At 42.6% G+C, this 26,452-nt stretch overlaps 1 protein-coding gene and 2 long non-coding RNA genes across 5 annotated transcripts in view; 2 read left to right on the top strand and 1 right to left on the bottom strand.

Annotated features, from left to right (window-relative positions):
• cacna1fb (calcium channel, voltage-dependent, L type, alpha 1F subunit) overlaps window positions 1-26,452 on the top strand; it is a 91,425-nt gene that overhangs the window by 38,643 nt on the left and 26,330 nt on the right. For all 3 annotated transcript variants that reach the window (XM_078949995.1, XM_023957110.2, XM_023957109.2), the window contains exons 22-37: window positions 625-754; window positions 938-997; window positions 1,069-1,175; window positions 10,357-10,444; window positions 10,512-10,619; window positions 14,737-14,789; window positions 15,115-15,261; window positions 15,338-15,539; window positions 15,820-15,978; window positions 16,069-16,179; window positions 16,280-16,363; window positions 18,091-18,219; window positions 18,678-18,743; window positions 19,228-19,319; window positions 19,391-19,550; window positions 19,642-19,769. In XM_078949995.1, coding sequence (XP_078806121.1) covers window positions 625-754; window positions 938-997; window positions 1,069-1,175; window positions 10,357-10,444; window positions 10,512-10,619; window positions 14,737-14,789; window positions 15,115-15,261; window positions 15,338-15,539; window positions 15,820-15,978; window positions 16,069-16,179; window positions 16,280-16,363; window positions 18,091-18,219; window positions 18,678-18,743; window positions 19,228-19,319; window positions 19,391-19,550; window positions 19,642-19,769 — 1,824 coding nt within the window. The remainder of the gene's footprint in view (window positions 1-624; window positions 755-937; window positions 998-1,068; window positions 1,176-10,356; window positions 10,445-10,511; window positions 10,620-14,736; window positions 14,790-15,114; window positions 15,262-15,337; window positions 15,540-15,819; window positions 15,979-16,068; window positions 16,180-16,279; window positions 16,364-18,090; window positions 18,220-18,677; window positions 18,744-19,227; window positions 19,320-19,390; window positions 19,551-19,641; window positions 19,770-26,452) is intronic.
• LOC144993958 (uncharacterized) lies at window positions 1,978-3,217 on the top strand. Its single transcript, XR_013657270.1, has 2 exons — window positions 1,978-2,110; window positions 3,045-3,217. It is a non-coding gene; the product is annotated as an uncharacterized LOC144993958 (long non-coding RNA).
• Window positions 5,197-6,182, bottom strand: LOC144993957 (uncharacterized). The gene is made up of 3 exons (XR_013657269.1): window positions 5,952-6,182; window positions 5,417-5,528; window positions 5,197-5,334 (listed from the first exon to the last, which is right to left on the bottom strand). It is a non-coding gene; the product is annotated as an uncharacterized LOC144993957 (long non-coding RNA).

The raw sequence follows: 26,452 nt of genomic DNA, 5'->3' as shown, positions 1-26,452 counted from the left end.
GATTTGCTGCTGATACACATTGTTGCACCTTAGTGTTTGTGTGTCCAGCTCCAGTTTCCCTGGGATACAGTCCTGTTTTTTTTTTCTCAACTTATCCTGCCATATCTTAATTAGCTTGCCCAGGAAGAAGCTGAAGGCTGACATTGGTGTTCGGAGAAGTAGTCCCTGAAGGCTGGAGCTGGACACCTCCAGCAGCTCATCTGAGTCTGTAACTTCCAAACTGTGGGACTACAAGCCTGCTTTCTCACAGGAACACCAACTTTTGAAAAATACAACCTGATGCTGACCAGAGGGTGAGCATCAGGTTGTACTAAAATGGTGAGAGACGAACATGGTCCAAGCTGTTCAGGTTCTGATTCTGAACTGGGCTCTGGCTTTAACTTACCGGTAACCAGGGTTAAAGCCAGAGCTTTGTTGTTGCCTGGCTCCACCCACTGGCAATTGTGATGTGGGGCTCTTCAACAAGATCAACAGTTGCAGGGTGTATTTGAGGCACAGAGGAGAAGCTAGCTCTGACCCAGCCTAGGCCTGGCTCAGACCCATTCCAGAGCTGTGGACTGCTTTGGCTCCTGCTTTAAAGGGTTTCTGTCTGCTGTTCTGATCATGTGACTTCTCTGTCTGTAGAATCCGGGTCGCTTGCCATACTCTGATCCATCATCACATCTTCACCAACCTCATCCTCGTCTTCATCATCCTCAGCAGCTGCTCGCTGGCTGCTGAAGATCCAATCAGAGCGCATTCCTTCAGAAATAATGTGAGTCTCATAGAATTGGATGAGGTTTGATACCCCCTGCTGGTGTGTAGCAGACATCTCCACTCCTGGTGTAATCTGTAATCTGATTTTGACTCTGACCCCAGGATTACTCAGAAATAGTTATCCTCTGCTGTCATTTTGATTCTGGTCATGGTGAATTATGAGTTGTGTCTTTGGATGCAGATTCTGGGTTATGCAGATTACGCCTTCACCTCCATCTTCACCGTGGAGATCTTGCTGAAGGTAAGATGATCTGCTGTTAGCTCAGAGTTAGCTTCAGTATGTGATGCTGACACCATCTCTCTGCCTGATAGATGACGGTACACGGAGCCTTCCTCCATCAGGGCTCCTTCTGCAGGAACTGGTTCAACCTGCTGGACCTACTGGTGGTCAGCGTCTCACTGGTTTCCTTCTTCCTGCAGTCAGTATCTCCACCTACTTTTCTTCTTTCCTTTCCAGCAGCTGGGTTGAGCGTCAGCTTGTGTTAGGCAGTTTGATGGAAAAACAGGACGTCACAGGTGACACCAGTTTAGCTGGAGGTTTAAACTAGGAACAAAAATGTGTTTTGCTGAACTTTCTATTAAATCTAAGATAAATATAAGAAGTGGTCCATGACTCTATGATCATGAACCTGATTGTTGGATGTGTTAGAATAAACTCATGCTGCCACACAAAACTCTGTTAACCGCCACCTTAACATGGTGGAGGAGTTTGAGAGCTCGAGTGATCTCAGGAGCCAAGCTGTCTGGGTCTTAAGCCCGTGGTAGGCTCTCCGAATGCAGACAGATCCTGGGTGACGAGTCAGACAAAGAACGGTTCAGGAGCCCCTCATAAGAAGCACAATTAGCCCAGTTATGTCGCCTGGATTGGCATCACCAGAGCCCCACTCTGAAGCCATGCTTGGGGTTGGTGCTGGCAGGTGAGCGCCTGGTGACCGGGGCACTCCCAGTCCTTAGCCCAAAGAAACAACATGGGATCACTCTCCCATGGGCCCACCACCCGTTGGAAACCTCAAAAGGGGCCGGTGCAATGTGGTTTGGTTGGCAGTCAAAGGCGGGTGCCTCAGCGGCCCAAACCCCGGTCATGGAACTTGGCTTTTAGGATATTGAACATTGCCTCTCTGGGAGGGAAGGACCCTGACCTTGTGCGAGAGCTTGAGAGGTACCGGCTAGATATTGTCGGGCTCACCTCAACACATTAGAGAGGGGTTGGGCTCTCTACCACTCTGGAGTTGCTCTTGGTGAGAGGCGACGGGCTGGTGTAGGCTTACTCGTGAGCCCCCATTTCAGTTGCCAAGTGTTAGAGTTTACCAGTGCATGAGAAGGTCATGTCCCACTACCATCGGGTGGGGGACAGGTTTATTTTTATTTATTTATTTTTTTTTCTTTTTAACTTGTCCTGTCCAACAACTGGGCAGTCAGATGAGAGCTGAGGGCCTCTTGGGTTGGACATATTTTACTTTAACAAGAGGGGTTATTAATCTTCAGACAAACCAAAGGTATGCCTGAATAAACCCCTTTTGTAATTGAGGCCAACCTTTATTAATTTCAAACATGTCTGAAAATCTTTGGTGTTGGACCGGACGGAAAAGGAAGAGAGAGGGACGTTAGAGAGAGGGGGGGGGTAGGGGGTGATAATAGGAGGGGGGAGGGGGGTAAGACCATGAAGCAGCATAAAGCAACAAGTTTACTGGTTGTTAATCATTACGGTAAGGTTCAAATGTAGTACATAAAGGGCGGAGCCTGTCCACACACACACTCAAATGTTATAAACACACCTGTTAGTTGCAAAAATGTCCACCTGTCGACATGTACACAAAACAGATAGTGTTCACACGCATACTTATGCCTTAAAACCAACTAGTGTGAAATATTTCAGTCATTCAATCATGCAAACTGTTAGTACAAAGGTGAGCTAACACCTGTGCCCAGGTGAGTGTTTATGTTCTTCTAAAATGGATGGTGGAACGTGAAAAGAAGGAGGGAGAGTGCCCAGCCATCCCCACCCCAAGACCCCCACCGCAGCAGCAGCGGCAGCCGGAATCCCCCCAACGCCACACGGGAACCGACAGGGAACAACCGCCGCCCGGGCGACCAAGCCCGCCACCCAGGCCAGGGCCAGCAGGGCCGCCGCAAGGCCCCCAGAGCCAGAGAGCAGGGAGGCACGGAGGGAAAGAGAGCGCCGCCCCAGCCCGACCAGGAGAGCAGCCCCCCCGCCGCGCCGGGAGAACCCAACGCAGAGCCCCACCGGAGAAGGACGCCCACAGCCCCAGACGAGCACCCCACCACAGGTTTCTGACTGTGGTTTCTACGGTGGCCCTGAAGTGCAAACCATTCAACAAATCACTCGATACAAAAACATTTTTAAGATCACAGCAACAATTTAAAAAGCAGTATTACATTTTAGAAAACAAAACAAAATTTCAGAAACCAAAACATAAAAAAGAAAAAAAAGAAAAAAACATTTCAGAAAACAAAATTAATTTCCAGAAAAAAAAGAAATATTACAAAATGAAAACATTTTAGAAAAAAAATTAATTTCCAGAAAACAAAATGAAATACAAAAAAATGAAAACATTTCAGAAAAACAAAATGAAATATTAAAAAATGAAAAACATTTCAGAAAAAAAATGAAATATTAAAAAATGAAAAACATTTCAGAACACAGAATTAATTTCCAGAAAACAAAACGAAATCTTCAAAAATGAAAAACATTTCCAAACCGGAAGAGGCAGGTACTATGGGACAACGCTGATTGGATGATGATGTTTGTCAATCATTTGAACTGAAAAGTATTTTAAATGAAGCGATGACGGATTTTATCGTCCAAACAACAATGTACTATAATAATCCACGTATTTCCCATTTACATATTAAATCAAAAATGCAGCAAACAGATAATGAAGGTTTAAATTATTTTTTGAATATTTCGTCTGAAGCAGAACGGTCACCCGGAAGTAGTTTGTGTGGATGACGTCCGTTCTGCAGGTAAACAAAGAAAGGGACGGTAAAACGTTAACATAAACGTTGATCTTTGAATATTTAGCGGATGTGATGACAGAACGCACGCAGAAATATCAACACCAACCAGGTTTACAAATGTTTCGAAATGTCTGTGAGAGGATTCTGTCTAAAGCAGCAGCTGCGAAGAAACGGGTGTTAAAGACGGCGCACATCAGGAAATGCAGTCCCGCCATCCACAGATAAGGTATGGAGGCACATTTGTTTGATCTAATAAATGTAGCGTTAAACGTGATTTCTAGGTGGGTGTTTACAGACAGATCCAAGATCCTTCAGTCATACGTTAATGACAGGTTACCTCATCAGCTGGAGAGGGGGGGGGTCACGTGGGCAGGATTCTCAGACAGGTGTACCAGCAGCATAAATCAGCAAAGCTGTCAGGTAAACTGCAGCAGTTTGTGTCTCAGAATAACATTTATGAATGCGTCTTATTCACACTATTAAGATCTGTGACTTTAGAGTGTGTCAGTGCACAGAAACATGACAGTAAATGACTGGATGTGCACATCATCAGACACGTCCAGGTGTGTAACTTAAGGTGGCAAAGTCTGTAGTGTAAAATAAATCTTTAAAAAAAACGTTTTAGTCCTTCAGGCAGAGGAGGAATATCAAATTGTTTTAGAATGTATTTTTTATAAGACTGAAATAATGTATTTTATTCTGAGTTTGGTGTTTTGACCCCTCCCTAATGAATTTCTGGTTTAACCCATTTTCTCCTCATTTTGATGAACTCAACTTTTTCCTGAATGAAAGATGAACGGCAGCTGATGTTTTTCTGTCAGGGATTTTTAATTTATTAATTTATTTCTGTCAGGGATTTCAATGGAGCTGGAGTCCAGTGCAGAGGAAGCTGCAAGCATGTACGCGCAGGAACTGGGGTCCCTTACCTGTGCATCTTCCTCTGGATGTGATGCTGAGCAGCAATGTGGACAAACCTTCCCTCACATGACTCTTTTTGATATAGTTGTTAAGCACAAACAGACTTTCCCAGATGCATTTTTTCCTCTAATAAATGTGACTGACAGGTACGCTGAGTAAATGCTGATTGTAAGCGCAACATTTGATTGACTGCATGAAGAAGCCCATAAAGGAAAATCCACAACTGTTTCTTTGTTTCTGTTACTGAATAACGTATTCATGGTAAGTTTTCAATAAATATACTGCATTGCTATGAAACAAATTTGTTTATTTTCATATCCATTATTACAATCCTCACATCAGCATTCAGTTTTTTCATTGACAAAAATACATTTCTAAACAACAGCTTTGAAAATCAAACATCAACTTTGTTAATAAAGCTTTGAAACCTAAAATGGTAAACATGGAAAAACTCCTAAATAAAGCAAGTCTAATAGGAACATTTTAAACTGGAGTTTTGCTTAAAGGAACATTAAGTTGTTTGGAGTTGTACAAGTGTTTGATGCGATTCCTCATAGATGTGATTTCCAGATCATCAGCCCGACGCTAAAGCCAGGAATTGTGCTTCGTCTTTCACTCCCCACTGCATCATTTACAACTAATCAGGCTTATGCAGCAGGTTAAAGACTTTTTTTTAAGGACCTGCAATTTAAAAAAAAAAAAATAGATATTAAGGTTAAATAATATTTATTGATTACATTTCACATAAATCATGGTGACTTGCCTGTACACTGCACAATGATATGAATGACTTTAGTCTTCTTGTATTCCCATGTAGAGCTGCCATCTGTTCTGCAGCACAAACCTTTCTGGAACTTCGCTTTGAGAAACTTCACCTGCAGAAATATCACATGTTAATTCAATTAAGTATTTTATAAACTTCAAAGTTCATTTTAAGTTTCAGTATATGTGTATGTATGGTTCAAAAATATACAATGCACTTAAATATTATTTCCCATAAGAACTTGTTTACTGATTTCAGTCTTAAAGTTGATTTTTAGCAACACTGATGCCATATAATTACTGTAATTACTGTATAAATCACAGAATCAGGCTGGCTCGGAGCTTTTTCTCTCATGTTTGTCACCGAAAACGGGAACGGCTATCATGTGAAGACGGTTCGTCTCCATCGGGTTCCTTTTGCGCATGCGCAAGATAAAAAGATATTATCTTTTCAAAGCAGCACTTTAACATCCTAAAATTAACATCCTTAGAGACATGTGACTGACAAAAGAAAAGATCACAGAATTGATTCTTACCTGAAGATGATTGACAGCGTGAACCTTGCAGCCGTAGACATTAGCGCACAGCGTTCAAAGTAAAAGTGCTCACAAACTACTTCCGGGTGATCGTGTGTCAGGCGAAATGTTAAAAAAATAATTTTAAAGTTCATTAACAGTTTGCTGCATTTTTTATTTGATATATAAATGGGAAATACGTGGATTATTATAGTACATTATTGTTTGGACGATAAAATCCGGCATCGCTTCATTTAAAATACTTTTCAGTTCAAATGATTGACAAACATCATCATCCAATCAGCGTTGTCCCACAGTACCTGCTTCTTCCGGTTTGGAAATGTTTTTCATTTTTGAAGATTTCGTTTTGTTTTCTGGAAATTAATTCTGTGTTCTGAAATGTTTTTCATTTTTTAATATTTCATTTTTTTCTGAAATGTTTTTCATTTTTTAAATATTTCATTTTTTTTCTGGAAATTAATTTTTTTTGTTTCACGTTTTCATTTTTTAATATTTTTTTTTTCTGGAAATTAATTTTGTTTTCTGAAATGTTTTTTTTTTGTCATATTTGTTTTTCAAATTTTGGTTTCTGAAATTTTGTTTTGTTTTCTAAAATGTAATGCTGCTTTTTAATTTTTTTATTTTTTTTAATTGTTGTTGTGATCTTAAAAATGTTTTTGTATCGAGTGATTTGTTGAATGCTTTGCACTTCAGGGCCACCGTAGGTTTCAGCTTACGGCCTGATAAGCAGTTTGGAGTACCCAGCCTTCTTGGTGTCTCTTGAAGGGGTACTGGAAAGTGCCCCAACGGGGACTCTATTGTCCTTCTGGAGGACTTCAATGCTCACGTGGGCAATGACAGTGGCACCTGGAGGGGCGTAATTGGTAGGAATGGTCTCCCTGATCTGAACCCGAGTGGTGTTTTGTCTATGGAATTTTGTGCTTGTCATAGTTTATCCATGACGAACACCAACGATGTCCATCAATACACATGCCATCAGGACACCCTAGGCAGGATGTCAATGATCAACTTTCCAGTTGTTTCAGGCGACCTTCGGCCTTGTGTCTAGCTGTCCACCGATCACTATCTGATAGTGAGTTGGATTCACTGGTGGGGAAAGAGCATTGAAAGAATTGGGAGACCCAAATGCCTCTCTGTCTGAGCCCGCCGTCAGGGAAGTCTTTAACTACCACATCCAGGAGAGCTTCAAAAAGGTACTGAGGGAGGCTGTGGACCATGTTTTCCACTTTCATTGTCTCTGTTGCTGCTCAGAGCTGTGGTCGCAAGGTCTTTGGTCCCTGTTGCGGCAGTAACCCCCAAACCCGGTGGTGGACCCGGAAGTAAGGGATGCCATCAGGCTGAAGAAAGAGTCCTACCAGGCCCGGCTGGCTTGTGGGAATTTAGAGGCGGCCGACAGGTACCGGCAGTCTAAGGGAGCTTTGGTCCGGAGCAAAAACTCTGTCCTGAGAGGAGTTTGGTGAGGCCATGGAGAAGGACTATCGGTTGGCCTTGAAGAGATTCTGGCAAAACTAGAAGGGGAAAGCTGTTCTCTGCAGGCACCGTTTTCGGTGCAGGTGTGGAGATGTTGACTTCGACTGGGGACACTGTCGGGCGGTGGAAGGAATATTTCGAGGATCTTCCTACAATCCCACTGACATGCCTTGGTTTTGAGGAAGCAGAGAAAGAGGACTTTGAGGCAGTCAAAGCTGAATTCACTGAGGAGGTCAATGAGCTCCTCAGTGGCAAGGCCCCGGTAGTGGATGAAGTCCGCCCTGACTACCTCAAGTCTCTGGATGCTGTGGGAGTGTCTTGGCTGACACGTCTGTGCAGCATCGTGTGGCAGACAGGAACTCTACCTCTGGACTGGCAGACAGGGGTGGTGCTTCCTTTTTTAAGAAGGGGGACCAGATGGTGTGTTCCAACTACCGGGGAATCACACTCCTCAGCCTCCCTGGGAAAGTCAAGAAGGGGGGACCGTCCGATAGTCAAAACTCAGATCCATGAACAACGGCGCGATTTCCGTCCTGGTCATGGAGCAGTTAACCAAATCTACACCCTCTTTAGGGTGCTGGAGGGTTCATGGAAGTTTGCACATCCAGTCCATTTGTGTTTCTTGGATTTTGAGAAAACGTTTGACCGCGTCCCCTGTGGTATCCTATGGAGGATGCTCTGGGAGTATAGGGTCTGGAGAGCCTTACTAAGGGCTTTCCGATCTCTGTATGACCGGAGCAAGAGCTTGGTTCGCATCTGGAGTCAGACTTGTTCCTGGTGCATGTTGGACTTTGGCAGGGCTGCTCTTTATCACCGGTTCTGTTCATAGTTTTTATGGAAAGAATTTCAAAGCCAGGGGCCGGAGGGGGTCTGATTTGGGGACCACAGGATTTCCTTGCTGCTCTTTGCAGATGATATTGTCCTGTTGGCTTAATCGAGCCAGGACTTCCAGCGTGCATTTGGGGGGTTTGCGGCCGAAAGTGAAGTGGCTGGGATGAGGCCATGGTTCTGAGACCATGGTTCTTGACTGGAGAAAGGTGGTTTGTCATCTCTCGGTGGGTGGAGCAGTGTCGGTAGTTATGCAGTTGCTGTACCGGTCCGTTGTGGTGAAGAGAGAGCTGAGCCAGAAAGCAAAGCTTTCAATTTATCGATCTTCGTTCCAATACTCACCTATCACCATGAGCTCTGGGTCATGACCGAACGAACGAGGTCCTGAATACAAGTGACTAAAATGAGCTTCCTCCGTAGAGTGGCTGGGCGCCCCCTTGGAGATAGGATGAGGAGCTCAGTCACCCGTGGAGAGCACGGAGTAGAACAGCTTCTCATCCACATCCAGTGGAGATTAAAAAGTGATAATCCACAGTTTTTGAGATACATAGTCTTAATGATTATTATTGATGAATATTATTGCGTTGGCCTAAATGCCAGTTGGTAACCTGAGCAACAGAAACTCAGAAGATTACAGTGGGGAATGACGGTTTGAGCACCCTGCGTAAATAAGGAAATATGGAAAATTCTTCAAAAGGAATCAGATTACAGATGAGATATTTTTGTATTATGTCAAAAATGAGGCATTTTATCCATCATTTACCCTTTTAAAAATAACAGAAAACATGGTAATGGTGTGTGCAAAAGTTTGGGCACCCTGCAGAATTTATAGCATCCACTGCCCCCTTGGAAAAAGTTGAGACCTGAAATTGTCATGGATTGGTCACAATCATTGTTTGCAAAGACCAGGTGATTTATTCTTGGCCAGAATGTGTGAAAGTAAGTTTAAAGAAGAAAGGGCTCAGAGTTTAATTAGAAGAGCCTCTGTTAAGCATGGGGGTGGAGCAATCATGCCCTGGGGTTGTATTGCAGCCAGTGGCACAGGAAATATTTCACAAGTAGAAGGAAGAATGGATTCAACATTTCAGCAAATTTTGGACACTAACTTGATGGCATCTGTGAAAAAAGCTAAAGTTGAAGAGAGGATGGCTTCTACAAACTGATAATGACCTGAAAACACACCTCCAAATCCACATTGGCACACCTTAGGACCTTAGGAAGATATACCATTATTTTGTTTTCCGTTATTTTGAAAGGGAAAAAAAATAATAATAAAAAAGGACTAATTGACATAGTACAAGAAAGCCTTAACTGTAATTTGATGCCTTATGAAGATTTTTCCATCTTTCCTTGGCTTCTTTTATGCAATAATAGAACATTTTACCTGGGGTGCTTAAACTTTTGATCTCCACTGTATTTAGATCACAATATTATTAACATCTGAAACAAATATAAAGAAAACAAAGAAAAAAAAACGCCTTATTCCAGACCATACCCTATTCCACAATTTGTCTCAACAGCAAGAGTAAAAAAGACTAGTGCTTTTAAAGTTTGTTTAATCTGTTTGGTAAAATTGATCATTGTGAAAACTGGGATTTAGCAGAAGAGAAAGAGATAAGTGATTGGAGGGGATGAGACACAAGGAGGTGACTTTGGAGGAATTGAACAATTGCTCCACTTATGGTTGGATGGTTCAAGCCCCTGTGTCATCCATTAATTTCTGATAATGCACACCTCGTCAGGTATTTTCCCTTACTCATTTTATGTGTTTTGAAACATAACCTCACAGTACCTTTGAGGATTCTGATATTCTTTTTAGGTGTCTTCTCTTCTCTTCTCTTCTCTTCTCTTCTCTTCTCTTCTCTTCTCTTCTCTTCTCTTCTCTTCTCTTCTCTTCTCTTCTCTTCTCTTCTCTTCTCTTCTCTTCTCTTCTCTTCTCTTCTCTTCTCTTCTCTTCTCTCTGATAATAAGATGAAGGCTGTTTCACCTCCATTAGCCCCTATCTTTAGAAATGCAGCCTTTGACTGAGATGATGTGCAGCATGTTTAAGGGGGATGGCTGGAGTCTGAGACGGCCTCTCACTCTGTGTTGTGTTTGTGCTCTCTAGCTCCAGCGCCATCTCAGTGGTAAAGATCCTTAGAGTCCTGCGAGTTCTGCGACCTCTGAGAGCCATAAACAGAGCCAAAGGACTGAAGGTGAGGAGGTGCAGGAAACATTGTCCTTCATCTCTATAGCTCTCTGAACTTTGTTTTTGTGCTGCAGCACGTGGTCCAATGTGTGTTCGTGGCCATCAGGACTATTGGGAACATCATGATCGTCACCACGCTGCTGCAGTTCATGTTTGCCTGCATTGGAGTGCAACTCTTCAAGGTGACTGCGTGCTTTGGATTCAGATAAATGGAAAGCTTTGCGGCGGGTAGAATCTCCCCTCAACTGTTGGGGGCAGGAACAAATGCTTAGAAATGAAAAACAAAAGCCTTGTCTGTCTTATCACTGTAAGATTCTGGGTTTGAACCTATGGTCTGGTTATGCTAAGGACTCAGAAAGTTTCTCTCAGCTAAAAGGGTTGGAATGAAGGGTCAAAATGGACCCTGAGCATGACTTTGATTGCAGAAACCCACTCCCTCAGGTAGCGGTTCGCACGTCACGGGCATCCATTTGCATTGTTTAGTCAATTTACAGACGCAATCAGAGGTCCTGTGGCGCGATTTGGGCGGTGCAGTGCATCCAGAGTTAAAAAATCTTAACTGGTGACGACGACGCGATCTGTCATTCAGTCGGGGACTCAGTGCAATCAGGCTAAAAGCATTTGGCCCGCACGTGTCTGGGGCGCCAGGTTTATAAAAACAATTTTGTACAGCCGTCAAGGAGCGAATTCGCCTTGCATCCAAATAGAGCCGGCCGGCACGAGTTTGACGTGTGAATTGCATTCGGTGTGAACGCAGCATAAGAAATCCTTGACTCACTCTGTTGTTTGAAGTCCACTGCCTTTACACTGGAAGGAGCTCGGTAGAATCTGTAAATAAAACGTTCAAGGTGGGGAACAGCAGGCACCACCTGCTTTTGCTAAGGCATCTGATTGGTCAGTTTATAACTGAAATAACTTGCAATAAAGAAAAGAAATTATGTCAAAAACGAGAATTAGCAATTTAGTGTGTGAATGTGTGTGTGCCTGGGTGAATGGGACTGTGACTGTAAAGCGCTCTGGGCCTTTTGAAAGAAGGTAGAAAGCGCTATATTAGTATACGCCATCTACCATTTACCAAGAAGATGTTAAGAAAAGGTATCAGACCAAGAATGGTTACTCTGCACAATAGAATGACTGTCTAACAGCTGTTTATTTCTCTATAGAAGTCTATGGGATTTTAGATTCTTGGAGCCAGCAGGTACTTCCTGTTTGGAACGCCAGGAGGGAGCGGTCTCTCATACAGTCAATGATTGTACCTCAGCCCCGGGAGAGCAACCCCAGGTGCTCTCCGGGGGCTGGGCCCCGTGCTGTGTCCTGCATTGGAGTGCAACTCTTCAAGGTGACTGCGTGCTTTGGATTCAGATAAATGGCGGGGGGCTATTTTTCTGGTTGGGCTGGAGCTTGCACTCTCTGTGCTCCTGTGCCTCTCAGCTCTCTGGCGCAGGGGGCCCCTGTGGCAGTCCTGCTGGCGCTGGTATGGGTGGCAGATGTTATTGCCCAGCGGGTGGATGTACTTTATTTGCTATACTGAATGGGTCTTGTGGGGGAGCTTGGTGTGGGGATGAGGGGGGACTCTCCCTCAAACACTCCCTCAAGCACAGGTGTCAGCTCACCCCTACACAAATCAGTGACGTGCAGTCAGGAGAGGCAGGTGAGGCTGTGCCTCACCTGTCATTATGGGAAGAAAAGAGAAAAAATAAATTCAATTATTATATTTAATCATTAATTTGTGCTTTGCAGTCATTTTCCATTTAAATGTACCATTTTTGGGTGTTTTTTCTCTTCAAAATCGCTGAATTTCCGCATTTGCCGTTCAGATACTAAAAAGTGACGTGCGATGAGGCACCAGCCAGCTGAGCCTCACCTTGGATTGCGCAATACCTATGCAGTCAGACGGTACTGCTGTCTCTCTGTGTGTCGGTTCAATCACTTGTACTATATGAGCTGAGTTTACATAATTCAGCAGATGTATATGATGTTCAGTGTTTGTTTTTATAAATAACTGTTTGTGAGGGACGTGTTTCTTGGGCTGAGCGCTAAACGCCGGCAAAAAAGCCGCTAGGTGAGGCCAGACATTCTCGTGCCTCATGTTAGGGGGCGCCGGTGAGCCCTGAGATTATGATGTTAAAAAACAATAGAATTAGTGATAGCAAGCGGCAAGTCATTTTCTTCAGAAGGAGCGGCATATGGACTTTATATACAAGTAAAGGTAAGACGATAATAAGGTTTGTGCTTTTTTCTATGCTGCAGTTTGTATATGAAAATAAAAACACGTTGAAATTATATTTTAAACAAAACACGTTAACTGTTATCAATTAAATGGTGAATAATAAGTTACTCAGTATGGTTCATATGTTTGTAAATCTGACTGATGACGTCAGTGCCTCACCAGCCATTAACCTCATCGCACGTCACTGACACAAATAGTATGCGTGACTGAATAAAATGCATTAAATGTGTTGGTTTCTATGCATTGATATGTGTGTGTAAACTGTAGTTGTATTGTATTCATGTTGTCATGTTTGTATGTGAAGATTTTTGGAGCCATCAGGTATGTTTGTATCATTTGAATGTGTGTGGACAGGCCCCGCCCCCTTTTAGACTAACACTTATACTTGATGGTAGTGATTTTAAACTTCCAGCAACTTATTGCTTGATTATTTAATCCCCCCGCCTTCTATAATCATTCTTCTATTTCCTTCAGACCAATTTTTTCCTTCTTTCTTTTGTGCCTTCCCCCCTTCTCTTACATCCCTCTCTCTTCCTTCCTTCTCTTCTTTTACATCGAGTCCAACAAAATATTTACAAATATAACCAACATAAAAATAGATAAGGTTTAGAGTAAATCACAGAATTATTGATAAGCGTGATGCTTCCTTTGACCTTTTGTCCACTTGTTTCTATTTTGTTTTCTTTAAATCCAGTAAACCCCAATAGAGCATATTAATTTTATGGATGACAACTATTTTTTATTAGGAAGCAGCTGTTAGTTTGTTGCGGGTCTGGAATCACAAGCGGTGAGTCTAAGCCCCTCCCCTCCCTGTCTACCTGTTTTGGTGGTAGTAGTGGTTTTCCCCCGCATGCAACCCCCTTGACAAAAATCCAGCGGCACAGCAGCATCCAAAAATTAAAAACATTTAAAATAATCCAGACGTTATTAAAAAAGTGTTGAGATGACTTGGACCAAACTCTGGGATGTTTGGCTGTTAATAAACACAAACCTTGAAGGAGAACTAAACTGTTGACGTCTGACCTCTGATTTCATCAAGAAGATTTGAAAACTGTTTGATGTGTGTTTGTTGTGGTTTCAAGCTGTGTAACAGGGAAGACTCATTATATGCTGAGATGCTGTCACTTTAACCCAATGCATCATGGGAGATGTAGTGGTATAACTGCTAAAGCTACACCACTAAAGATGAGCTTTAGCTGGTATTTTTGTTGGAACTGAGAGACTAAATCGGAACAAGGAAGTGAAGACTTTAACCACTTCTGATTGGTCAGACTGATGACGTGTGATTAAGCCTCCAAGAATGATTGGTGGAGACAGTCAAAGGGGCAGGACTTTTCCAAAAACAGAGTTGAAGCTGCGGCTAAATCGTGGTACGGTCATTCTTATCAAATTGTCTTTAATAGAATCAAATAAACACAAAGAAAAAAGGTTTTTAAGATCTTTCATTTTCCTAACTGCTCAGTGTTTTATCAGGACCCGTTTGGATGAACACCGAGCTGATTTGGTAAATGCTTTTAGATCAGTGAATGGGTCATTTCCCACTGCACACCTGATCATCTCCCACAGCACAATGGTTAAAAAAACACTGTTCTACACAGACAGCGCATGATAGCAGCAAGTTGACAGGATAGAAGGAGTGCCCTGACGCAAATTTTATAAATTTTACGCGCAAATGGGTGGTTTTAGTCTAGGAAAAAAACTGTTTTTATATTTACTTGGACGCTCACGTGGCCCCTACGAGATCGCCACTGACTGTCTTTCCAGAAGAACTTTCCGTCCCATAACAGACTTGGTTGTCGTTCACAGCTGCAGACACGCCCCCTCCGCGCGTTCACGCTGCTTTCTTTCTCCTGCCTGCACGCACTACCTGACGGTGTCAAAGCCACCACGACAATCTTAGAACATGAAAGTTATTTTACAAAAACACAGAGAGGATGAAAGAACAGATTGCCGATAAACAACATCTAGATGAAAGTGCAAACAAATCTCATTAGGATCTCTCAAATGATCTTTTAGTTTGAAGTGTTTTTCAGAGGTACATAAGTCAAAGTGTGATCTCTGTGTTACAGGGTAAATTTTACCGCTGCACAGACGAGGCCAAAAGCACGCCTGAACAATGCAAGTGAGTACGCAAGCTAACCCTAACTCTGAGAAAGAGCTACAGCTTCATCTTAGTCGTAGTTCTCCAGGATTTCTTTCATTTTGCATTTTTTTTTGTTTGCAGTACTCACCTACAGGGGCTGGGGAACGGGTTTGGTTCTTTTGTTGCAGGTGGAGCAGATGTAGCATTAGGAAGACTTTGCATATGAATGCTATAACATGAGCGCCTCTCCAAACATTTCCAGTCTCGATCTTCAAACAATAAAGTGGTTAGGTGGTTGCTGTGGATCTAAGACATGAAGTAAATGTGTTGGTGAAAAGATGTGGGGGGGCTGATGTGTGTTCAGGGGGACGTTTGTGGTGTACAAAGATGGAGATGTGACGCACCCCATGGTCCGACAGAGGATCTGGCTCAACAGCGACTTTAACTTTGATAACGTTTTAATGGGGATGATGGCGCTCTTCACCGTATCTACCTTTGAGGGATGGCCTGCGTGAGTGTTCAAACTCCACCCAGATTAGTGATTACTTCTTGCTACAGCTTAATATCTTTAACCCTTTGGGCTTCAGGCTACTGTACAAAGCCATTGATGCCAATGGCGAGAACTCTGGTCCCATCTACAACTACAGAGTGGAGATCTCCATCTTCTTCATTGTATACATTATCATCATCGCTTTCTTCATGATGAACATTTTCGTGGGTTTTGTCATCATCACCTTCAGGGAGCAAGGAGAGCAGGAGTACAAGAACTGTGAACTGGACAAGAACCAGGTAACCTCAGCTGTGAAGTAAGCCGCCCACTTTCAGATTGAGTTTTAAAAAGATCACAGTTCAAACTTTTCTGTGTCTGAAAATATAGCCAATATATGCACCCAATTAGCAAAGGGTTAATTTGCTCTGGTGGCATCTCAGGGCACCCAAAGTGTGCAGTTATTTTATTGGAGTACGTTAGTATAAGCACATGAGGGTTTATGACAGATCAATTCTTTTATGGGTTTATCATCCTAGTACATATCTGAAAGCCGTGTTTGCCAATCTTTACCCCCCCCAGCGACAGTGTGTAGAGTACGCCTTGAAGGCTCAGCCTCTGAAACTCTACATACCAAAGAACCCAGTTCAGTACAAGTTCTGGTCCATCATCAACTCGACAGGTTTCGAGTATGTGATGTTCGTCCTGATCCTTCTCAACACCGTCACTCTGGCTGTGCAGGTTAGTTCCATTCAGCTGCAACTAAATTTGTGCTGTCCAAGCTCAACGCTAACCTGGACCAAGAAACTCAACAGCTTTCCTTCTCTGCAGCACTATGAACAGTCCAAAACCTTCAGCTACATCATGGACATCCTCAACATGGTTTTCACCGGACTTTTCACCGCGGAGATGCTGCTGAAGCTGCTTGCTCTGAGACCCCGGGTCAGGATGGACCTGTGGAATTATTCACCCATTCATGTGTTCCCATTAAGCAATGTTTGCAAACATGCTGACTAATCATTTTCTCTGAAACTGGTTACAGCACTACTTTGTGGACCCCTGGAACTCTTTTGATGCTCTGATTGTGGTGGGCAGCGTGGTCGACATTGTGGTCACAGAGTTTAGTGTGAGTGAAGAAGCTTTTAGTGATGGGATTTATGGCTCTTATTAGGGAGCTGAATCTTTTGGAACAGTTAATTTGTAAGAGTCGTTCGGAAGACTGGCTCTTTTAGTTATTTCATATTTATTAACTTTTGAAAAGTCTCTGTCCTGAGGTCAATTCAGTTAATCCTAGAAATAATCACAGGGAAGATTGACGGGCAGAGATCCGGATCAGAATAATTGGAATTCAGATTTTCTACTAATAATTGAGCTCAAATTATTTTGGAAATATAAATTATTGGTTTATTTGACGTGTGTGGATAAGATGTTAAAGATGTGGATTCATAAAATACTACACTGCCAGCATGTACAGTGTGTATATATAAGTACTGTGTATGTGTACTTTGAATTATGTTATTAATGCAACAGCTAAACCTGCAACCTCTAAAAGAACCATTCTGTCCAGTTTCTTACTGACAAAATTAAGCGAGAGCTGCAAAAGTTCGTTTCTCTTTTTATAAAAACACACTTTTTTGCAGCCATTAGGCCATTTATTTATAACATGAAGCTTTTAAATTTTTACAGTTTTTAAGCTATAACAGTTTTATATGTTTAAATAGACTATATGACAATTTTGATTTACTTTAATCTGACAGCAGCACATTCAAGTTCCTTTCAAAATACAATGCAGTGTTAAAAAAGATCCCCCTAAAGCAGTAATATTTAGTTGGTCCTATTATGCTATTCTGTCATTTATGAACTTTGCTTCTGAACAGAAACTATGGATACTGCTGTGCAGCAGAAGAGAAGAACAAGTGCTTTAAACTTATTCTAACAATAAAAAGTTCTTACAATAGATTTAATTTTACTCAGTCATCCGACTTTTGTTTATTTTTGAGGATTGATAATAGCATTTAGTGTCTTAATTTAGTGTCATGTCACGAGTATTTAAAAAGACATTTATTTAACTATTTTAAGATCACCTAATGAAAAAAAAAAAACTACCATGAGTTTTGTGCTGCATCAATGCCTGCTCCCCATTTGGACTCAAAGTGGCCGGGATCACCAGATTGTTGTCCGGGCATTGCAAATGTCAACAGGCCTCGTCAAGTGCCCGCACTGCTACGTACGATTTCTATCAATTGGACGGCTGGGGGTGGGCTGGAGGGTGGCAGTCTGAAATCAACCGAGTATCAGACCATTTCGAGACCTTCCCTCCCATGAATCAATTATGCCATTGCTGCCTTCCTGCCTACCGCCTGGCACTGGACTGCCACTGCGTGACCTCCAACTGGGCCCAGGGAGCTGACTGATGTCAAAAAAGTCATTCCCGTAAAATGTTCTACTTTTTCTTAAAACATCTGTAGGCAGCACACGGCATGTAAAAATGCGACTGCCACCTCCCAATTAGAACCTGGCGAATTTGCTGAAAAATATGCATTTAGCGCTGAGGGATTTTGGGAAATGTGACCATAGTGTAAACTTGTTGACATTCACAAACTCTCCTTAAAATTCCTGCTAGTGTGTTTGAGCTTCCTCTCCAAAGCTGCAGGATTTATGTTCCATGATCTGAAGAAACAGTCTGTTTATTCTTCCCTGGTGGAGCATTTCTCAGACTGAACATGTGTAAGAAAAACACACATTCAGGTTTTATTTAACCCTAACCTTGAACAGGGATCATTCAGCATCTTCATAAAAACCTAAAACAAAACAGTTGGCAAAAACGAACATTAACTCAGAATTTCTTTCCAGAGTGGGGAGGACAGTTCCCGGGTGTCCATCACATTCTTCCGGCTGTTTCGAGTGATGCGATTGGTCAAGCTGCTGAGTAAAGGGGAGGGGATACGCACTCTTTTGTGGACTTTCATCAAATCGTTGCAGGTCAGACGCATCATTTGCTTGCCCTTGTTCCCGTTCGTGCTTGTCTAGAAAAAGCAGCTGAAGTCTTAGTCCTGATGGTTAATAAAACCAGCAGATGCTAACATTTGACCCCTAGAGCCACCGGGGGCCCCTAGATGCACAGCTTCAGAAACAAGCTGCTGTCTTTGTCAGTGAGCATTAAGATGTTCTTCTTTTACTTATTTGGGACTACAGTTTCTTTTCCAGTGTTTTTGGATTTTAAAGGATTATGAGAACCTGGGCCTTTGTCCTAGATGAGTACAATCCCCCCCAGAGCAGCAGTCCAGTACAAAACATTTACTAAATTCCTCTGTGGATTTTAAATGGAAGAAGAGTTTGAGAAAATCAGAAACAGAACTACTTCTTATATACTTTTTAATCACAAAGGCTGATGCTGGTTACTTTGAACTAGACTTACTCCCTCCCTCTCCCCTCTGCAGGCACTTCCATATGTGGCTTTGCTCATTGCCATGATCTTCTTCATCTACGCCGTGATTGGCATGCAGGTGATGAGCTATGGATATTCCAGGTCTCAAGGGCATTACCCAGAGTGCACCAGTCTGGACGCCCGCTGCATCTTCATTCTTTTTTAAATGAGTGTTGGAGCCAGACATCTCTGTTTGGAGCTGTGACATTAAAAAAACATAGGAAGGGTTTTTGCTGCAGATGTTCCAGGAAGGACGTTTTATAGTCGGAACTAAACCTGAAGTCTGAGTGGATGAAGTGAAGCTTTGTCCAGAGAGCATCTTTAAGTGCAGGTGGAGGAGTCACCTCTGTTTTTCAATACTTGAGGGATGACTTTATTTTCTTTAAAATAATGATCGGTAAACTGACCGTAATCAATCTGCTCACAGTTCAGTCCATACCTTAAGTGCAGAGTTTTTGTATTTTTAAACATTAGTTTTCTGCTTAGAGGAGAAAAACCTTGTTTGTCTCTCTCTGTCCAGCTATCTGTTCATGCATTTGTCTCTTCTTCTATCTTTACATCAGACGTTTGGGAAAATTGCCATGCAGGATTACACTCAGATCAACAGGAACAACAACTTTCAGACCTTTCCTCAGGCTGTCCTTCTGCTTTTCAGGTTAGGGCTGCTTCAGAAACTGGCTGCCTTTTGTTGTCTTCTGGTTGTTGACGCTCCGTGTTCATGCACAGGTGTGCCACAGGTGAGGCGTGGCAGGAGATCATGCTCGCTAGTCTTCCAGGTAAACGCTGTGACCCAGAGTCCGATTATGAACCAGGAGAGGAGTTCAGCTGTGGCAGCAACTTTGCCATTGTTTACTTCATCAGCTTCTTCATGCTGTGTGCCTTTCTGGTCAGAAAACACCTTTTGATAGCATATGTTTAATTTTAATTAAAGATTTAGCATAATTTGATCAAAAAGTTATACACGATTGCTTTTGCAGATCATCAACTTGTTTGTCGCTGTCATCATGGACAACTTTGACTATCTGACACGTGATTGGTCCATCCTGGGGCCTCATCATCTAGACGAGTTCAAGAGGATCTGGTCTGAGTATGATCCAGAGGCCAAGTAGGTTCCCTTTAGATTTCTTTTTAGGAGTAATCAGGGGAGGGATGGGAGTTAATTGACAGTTCCACTCACAGTGATAGAAGATGGAACTTGGGATCTGTGCATGTGGTCACCATTGATGTGGACTTTGTTGTAGTGTGCTATGGAACAGAGAACTAAGTCAAAGATAAAGGTCTCAGTTTCTCAGTTTATCTAGCGGGCATATGCATATTGTATGTAGTCGTAAGGGCACAAACTGAAAAGGCTTAGACATATGGAAGGAGGGATATCTTGTCACATTCTGGATATGCCAACCCTGGGGGTGGGGTGCAGAACAAGAACACTGTAGAGATGATCTCTCTACTGCTTTGTTGAGGGTTTTTAGTAAAATCTTACGGTGTAGATCATTTTATTGTCCAGGTGTGGTTAGGATCGGTGGTACTGCTCCTGACTGGTTAAGATCATATCTTGCAGACAGAACCGTGAGTGTGAGCTTATCTGGATTCACTTCTGCCACAGCACCTCTGTCTTGTGGGGTTCCTGAAGGCTCAATTCGAGGACCTCTTTTTTCCATATACCTCCTTCCTCTGGGCTACATCATGAGAAAACATGGGGTATTCTTTCATTGTTATGCTGATGATAGTTACATGTTCCCCTTAACAAGAAAGGTTCCTCAATAACACCCACTCCTGTCCTGTCTACATGACATAAAAGACTTGATGACCCTTAGCTTTTGGAGTTTTAATGACCAAAAGACAGAAGTGATGATGTTTGGTCTAAATGGCTCCTCTGACCCCTCCAAGGTGGATTTAGGTCCCTTGGGTCGATATGTTAAACAGTCTTTTTAAACTTGGGTTTTAAAATGGATAGTGACTTTAAGATAGACTCCGACTTAATCTGTAACTCACTTTATTTTGGGATCAGTCAGTTGTCCCTCTCACATCTGCAGCTTGTTCAAAATGTTGCTGCTGGTGTCCTGGTCTGAGCACGAAACAGGGACCAATTCAATTCAATTCTATTTATATAGCCCAAATTTAATATGACATTTAAATTTGAGTTGTATAAACAAATACTGTTGGATAGACAAAAGAGATTAAGTTGAATAGACTTAACTCAATTACTTGTTACCAATTAAAATATTTAGTTTAAGTTGTATTTATATGGATGGATGGATGGATGGATGGATAAAAATTCACCCCTCACATCCTCCGTGGGTGGTTTCTCACATAAGCTGGGGTCCTCTACCAGAGGCCTGGGAACTTGAGGGTCCTGCAGTATCTTAGCTGTTCCTAGCACTGTTCTTTTCTGGACTGAGAGGTCTGAGGTCTTTCCAGGTATACAGATACCTGGAAAGACCTCAGACCTCTCAGTCCAGAAAAGAACAGTGCTAGGAACAGCTAAGATACTGCAGGACCCTCAAGTTCCCAGGCCTTGGCTGCAACAGTGCAGCCAATCTTCCAGCTTGGGGGTTACTGCCCCGAGTGCTCCAATTAACACAGGCACCACTGTCACCTTCACTTTCCAGGCTTTCTCCAGTTCTTCTCTGAGTCCCTGGTATTTCTCCAGTTTCTCATGTTCCTTCTTCCTGATGTTTCCATCGCTTGGCACTGCCACATCCACCACAACGGCTTTCCTCTGTTCTTTATCCACCACTACAATGTCTGGTTGGTTCTCCATTACCATCCAATCAGTCTGGATCTGGAAGTCCCAGAGGATCTTTGCCCTCTCATTCTCTACCACCTTTAGAGGTGTTTCCCATTTTGACCTTGGGGTTTCCAGTCCATATTCTGCACACATGTTCCTGTATATTATTCCAGCCACTTGATTGTGGCGCTCCATGTATGCTTTCCCTGCCAGCATCTTACACCCTGCAGTTATGTGCTGGATTGTTTCAGGCGCCTCTTTGCACAGCCTACACCTTGGGTCTTGTCTGGTGTGGTGGTTCTACACCTTGGGTCTTGTCTGGTGTGGTAGATCTACACCTTGGGTGTTGTCTGGTGTGGTAGATCTGAGCTTCTATCGCTCTGGTGTTCAGGGCTTGTTCCTGAGCTGCCAGGATGAGCGCTTCAGTGCTGTCCTGTAGGCCAGCCCTTTCTAGCCATTGGTAGGACTTCTTGATATCAGCCACTTCAGTTATGGTCCGGTGGTACATCCCATGCAGGGGTTTATCCTCACATGAGGATCTGTCCTCCAGCACTGTATCCTCTGCTCTCCATTGCCTGAGACATTCACTAAGCACACTGTAATTTGGGGCCTTGAGCTTGATGTACTGATGCATCTTGGATGTTTCATCCTGGATAGTGGCTCAGTAGTCCTCAGCCTCCTTCCGTGTAGCTAGCATACAGTCTCAGGGTGCTGGATTTGGGGTGGAACCCTCCATGCATGGTGAGGAGCTTTCGTCTTTTAACATCCGTGGTCTGTATCTCTTCCTTTGGCCATTGTATTATTCCTGCAGGGTATCTGATAACTGGCAGTGCGAAGCTGTTTATTGTCCTGGGGCCTCATTTATAAACGTTGCGTACGCACAAAAGAAGGCGTACGCCACTCTCTACGCAATAGTTGAGATTTATAAAAAGCAAACTTGTGGGGAAAATGTGCGGTCCTTCACACAAGCTCTGACCCGCACAAAAACTCGTGAAATGAGAAACGGCGACGCCGTCGGCAGATGGAAGAAACACGTGAAAGTGAAAATGACAATACTGCCCCTCAGAAATTACATGACTTCACAAAGCAAGTCTTACAATTAACAGCTACACCAACACCCGTTTGATCGATCAGCAGTGAAAAAAAAAAATCAAACGAAAATTACAACAGAAATTCAAATGAACACTTATTTGCAGAAAGAAAAGTGAAATATGTTCTGCAATATTGGCATGTTGTGCAATTCATCCTCATAAATAATATAGTTAACAGAACGAAATAATGTACAAAACTGATATTCTCGTCAATGTGTCCGTCTGGCGGAGCAGATATAGGTGCAATTAGACAGACAGATGGATAGAGAGAGAGATGCATTAAGTGTCCACTGGGGAAAGTTGTTTACATAGTAAAACATTTCTTCATAAGCTATGGAATTATGGTATTCATGCATATGCCTTTAGTTTGTTTTATTTTTGATAAAACAATGTATGGCGTATGTCTCAACCATTCAGAAAGCAACAGTTTCCCATTTCCACATAGATTATTACCGACATCTGTAGCTTGTCAGATGTAACTAAATGGAGGGAAATAAAATGCCCCATCACAATGCGTAATGACGCACAATGGCTGATCTTGCGCTCTTAGAAGATGTGGCAAATGGAAGAATTCGGAGTGAACGCATCTTTAGACAGCAAGAAGACTTGCTGGCAAACGAGGACGAGTGGCTTATGAGCCGGTTCCGACTTCCTCCAGCCGTCCTGTTGGACCTCTGTGGGCTTTTGGGGGGGTGTCACCCGGTGCATCTGGCGCGTCGTGTCTCCCTCCGCCTCAGTCACCACTCCACTTAAAAGGGATTCCCCAGTAATTGCCGCCAGTTTCTCATCAAGAGGGGTCATCTACGGTGCCCACCCCCCCCGCCCCCCCGTGGCAGACACCTTCTGGCGATGCAGCGCTAGACGTTTTTTTGCCTAGACTTCGATGTCCGACAATTTCTTTTTTATTTCGGCCACGGTCCGAGGTTGTGAGGCTACAGCATTTTCGGCGTCTGCCACCGTTTGCCACTCAAGTGCCTTTTTGGCATTAGTAATGCCCACACTGTGCCCTCCAAACAACACTTTTCTCCTCTTTTCCACCTCGCCAACGATAACTTCTACTTCACATTGAGTGAAGTTACGTTTTTTTTCATTTCCTCTCTGTGTTCGCCATGGTTTCGCAATCAATGAATATTCATTTGTGGGCGTTTCACGGACTATTTATGGGCAACTATGGGCGTGTCATGAAGCCGCAAAAGCTGCGCTGCATTTAGAATTGGTTGTGATTTATTAAGGGAAAGATGCGTAGGATGTGCGTGCGCACGGTTTTATAAATCCGAATATTTCTGTGCGTACGCATGTCCTTTGTTTCACCCGGACGCCACTTCTGACGCAAATCCTACGCAAAGTTTTATAAATGAGGCCCCTGGTCTTATTTTTGCCATTGAGCTGGCTTCTCAGGACTTGCCTTACTCGTTGGAGGTATTTAGCTGTGTATATATATATATATATATATATATATATATATATATATAGATATAGATATAGATATAGATATATATATATAAATATATATATATATATATATATATATATATATATATAAATAGATATATATCTATATATAGATATATATATAGATATATATATCTATATATAGATATATATATAGATATATATCTATATATAGATATATATATAGATATATAGATATATAAAAATTATCCCACTAAAATGAATTACTTCAAACTCGAAACAAGTAATTGATTTAAATTTATACAACCTAATTTCTTATGTCTATCCAACTCAATAATTGTTTATACAATTCAAATTTACATATTTATCTAACTAAATGTCATATTACTCCAATTCAATTAAATGTTTTACAGCTTAATTTATTGTACCCCTCGAACTCTCATATGTGTATTTTGGGCCCGTTGATATTCTCATTTTTTAAAACTGAGATGAATGATACAACAGGGATTTGCAGTACTGTGCCAGCATTCAGTTAATATGACCCTGACCAACATCAGTTCATATACCATTCTGTGGTAACCTCATTATGCTCTCCCTCCCTCTCACTCATGGTGCAGAAAGAAAGAAATAAACATAAAATAAAATATCTCGGCAAAACACAGTAAAACAGCTAAACAACTAAACACATTTGGTCAAAAACCCATACTTAAACCCAAATCCATCCAGACAGGCAAAGGGAATGGTATCCCACAATCCCTTGGGGTGCCGATCTAACAGCAGCACACCAGATCTACCACACCAGACAAGACCCAAGGTGTAGGCTGTGCAAAGAGGCGCCTGAAACAATCCAGCACATAACTGCAGGGTGTAAGATGCTGGCAGGAAAAGCATACATGGAGCGCCACAATCAAGTGGCTGGAATAATATACAGGAACATGTGTGCAGAATATGGACTGGAAACCCCAAGGTCAAAATGGGAAACACCTCTAAAGGTGGTAGAGAATGAGAGGGCAAAGATCCTCTGGGACTTCCAGATCCAGACTGACAGGATGGTAATGGAGAACCAACCAGACATTGTAGTGGTGGATAAAGAACAGAGGAAAGCCGTTGTGGTGGATGTGGCAGTGCCAAGTGATGGGAACATCAGAAACTGGAGAAATACCAGGGACTCAGGGAAGAACTGGAGAAAGCATGGAAAGTGAAGGTGACAGTGGTGCCTGTGGTAATTGGAGCACTCGATGCAGTAACCCCCAAGCTGGAGGAGTGGCTACAACAGATACCTGGAAAGACCTCAGACCATATATATGCATCACAATGAAAATAAGATAGAAACTCGTGCGTTAACTATGTCCGTTGTTTTCCTCCAAGCAGAATCTTTTTCTTTTGCTAATGCAGATGTGTTACTTTTTTGATGGACGTATAATCTTCATACGCTGTCATTAAAATCTCCGACTCCGTCTCACTGAAGTATAGCGGTCTCTTTTTTTTCCCCATGCGTTTCCATGGTGACTCTGGAAATCAGTGATCCATTGAGAATGTCTTTATGTACTTGCTGTGCACGTGCATTAACCCAGGGTTACCAAGTAGAGCGTAATTACGCTAACTCATACTCAAACAAGTTCAGGCGGATTTCAGGGTTAAATTCAGGGTAGTTTAAACGTACCTTCTGGAATACCCTCCCAGAGCTAAAGCCCTCTTGTATTGGATAGATTTGACTTTAATAGGAGTTTTTAATCTACTGATACACAAAGTGTATATTTCTATAAACCCCTTTTGTATTTGAGGCTAAACTTTAGTTTATATTTTATAGTTTACATCTATAAAAATTATATTTGTATAGATTTTTGTTTGATCGGATCGGAAAAAAAGAAGAGAAAAGGAGACAGTGGGATGTTAAATATGGGGGATAAGGGTACCAAAGAAAGGTGAGAAAAAAAAGGAGGTTAAGGAAGTTGGAGGATGATTAAAGAAATTTGTGTTGGGGGGTAAATTCACAAAGGAACAAGTTGCTGGAGGTTTATCATCAAAACTGTCAGATGTAGATGTTAGTCAAAAGGGCGGGGTCTGTCTACACATACTCTGTTGACCCAAAAACTTTCAAACATATCAACACATACACAAATTAACTACAGCTCACATATGTGTGCATCCAAAAACAAACCAATGTCAAGCATATCATTCCATCATGGATACTAGTAGTGCAAAGGTGAGCTGACACCTGTGCTCAGGTAAGTGCTTATGTTCTACTGTGGTGGATGATGGAATGTAAAAAGAGGGAGAATGTCTGGTTACACCCAAACCAACCCGCTGCTGAAGCAGCAGCTAGCGCTCCCCAGATACCCACACGGGATACCAGATCAAGGACCCAATGCCAGCCACCCTGACCAGGGCCAGACGGACCACCACAGGGGTCCCCAGTGCCAGAAAGCAGGAGGGGAGCAGAGGAGCACAGACAATGCAAGCTCCAGCCCAGCCAATAGAACAGCCCTCCTGCCATGCCAGGGGGCCCAGCAGAGGATCCAATTCATTGGAGAGCACCCCCAGCCCCAGAAAAGT

Source organism: Oryzias latipes, chromosome 7 (genome assembly GCF_053564925.1).
Source record: "Oryzias latipes strain Hd-rR chromosome 7, Olatipes_Hd-rR_3.1".
NCBI lineage: Eukaryota > Metazoa > Chordata > Actinopteri > Beloniformes > Adrianichthyidae > Oryzias > Oryzias latipes.
This window is presented reverse-complemented; position numbering and strand designations above follow the sequence as displayed.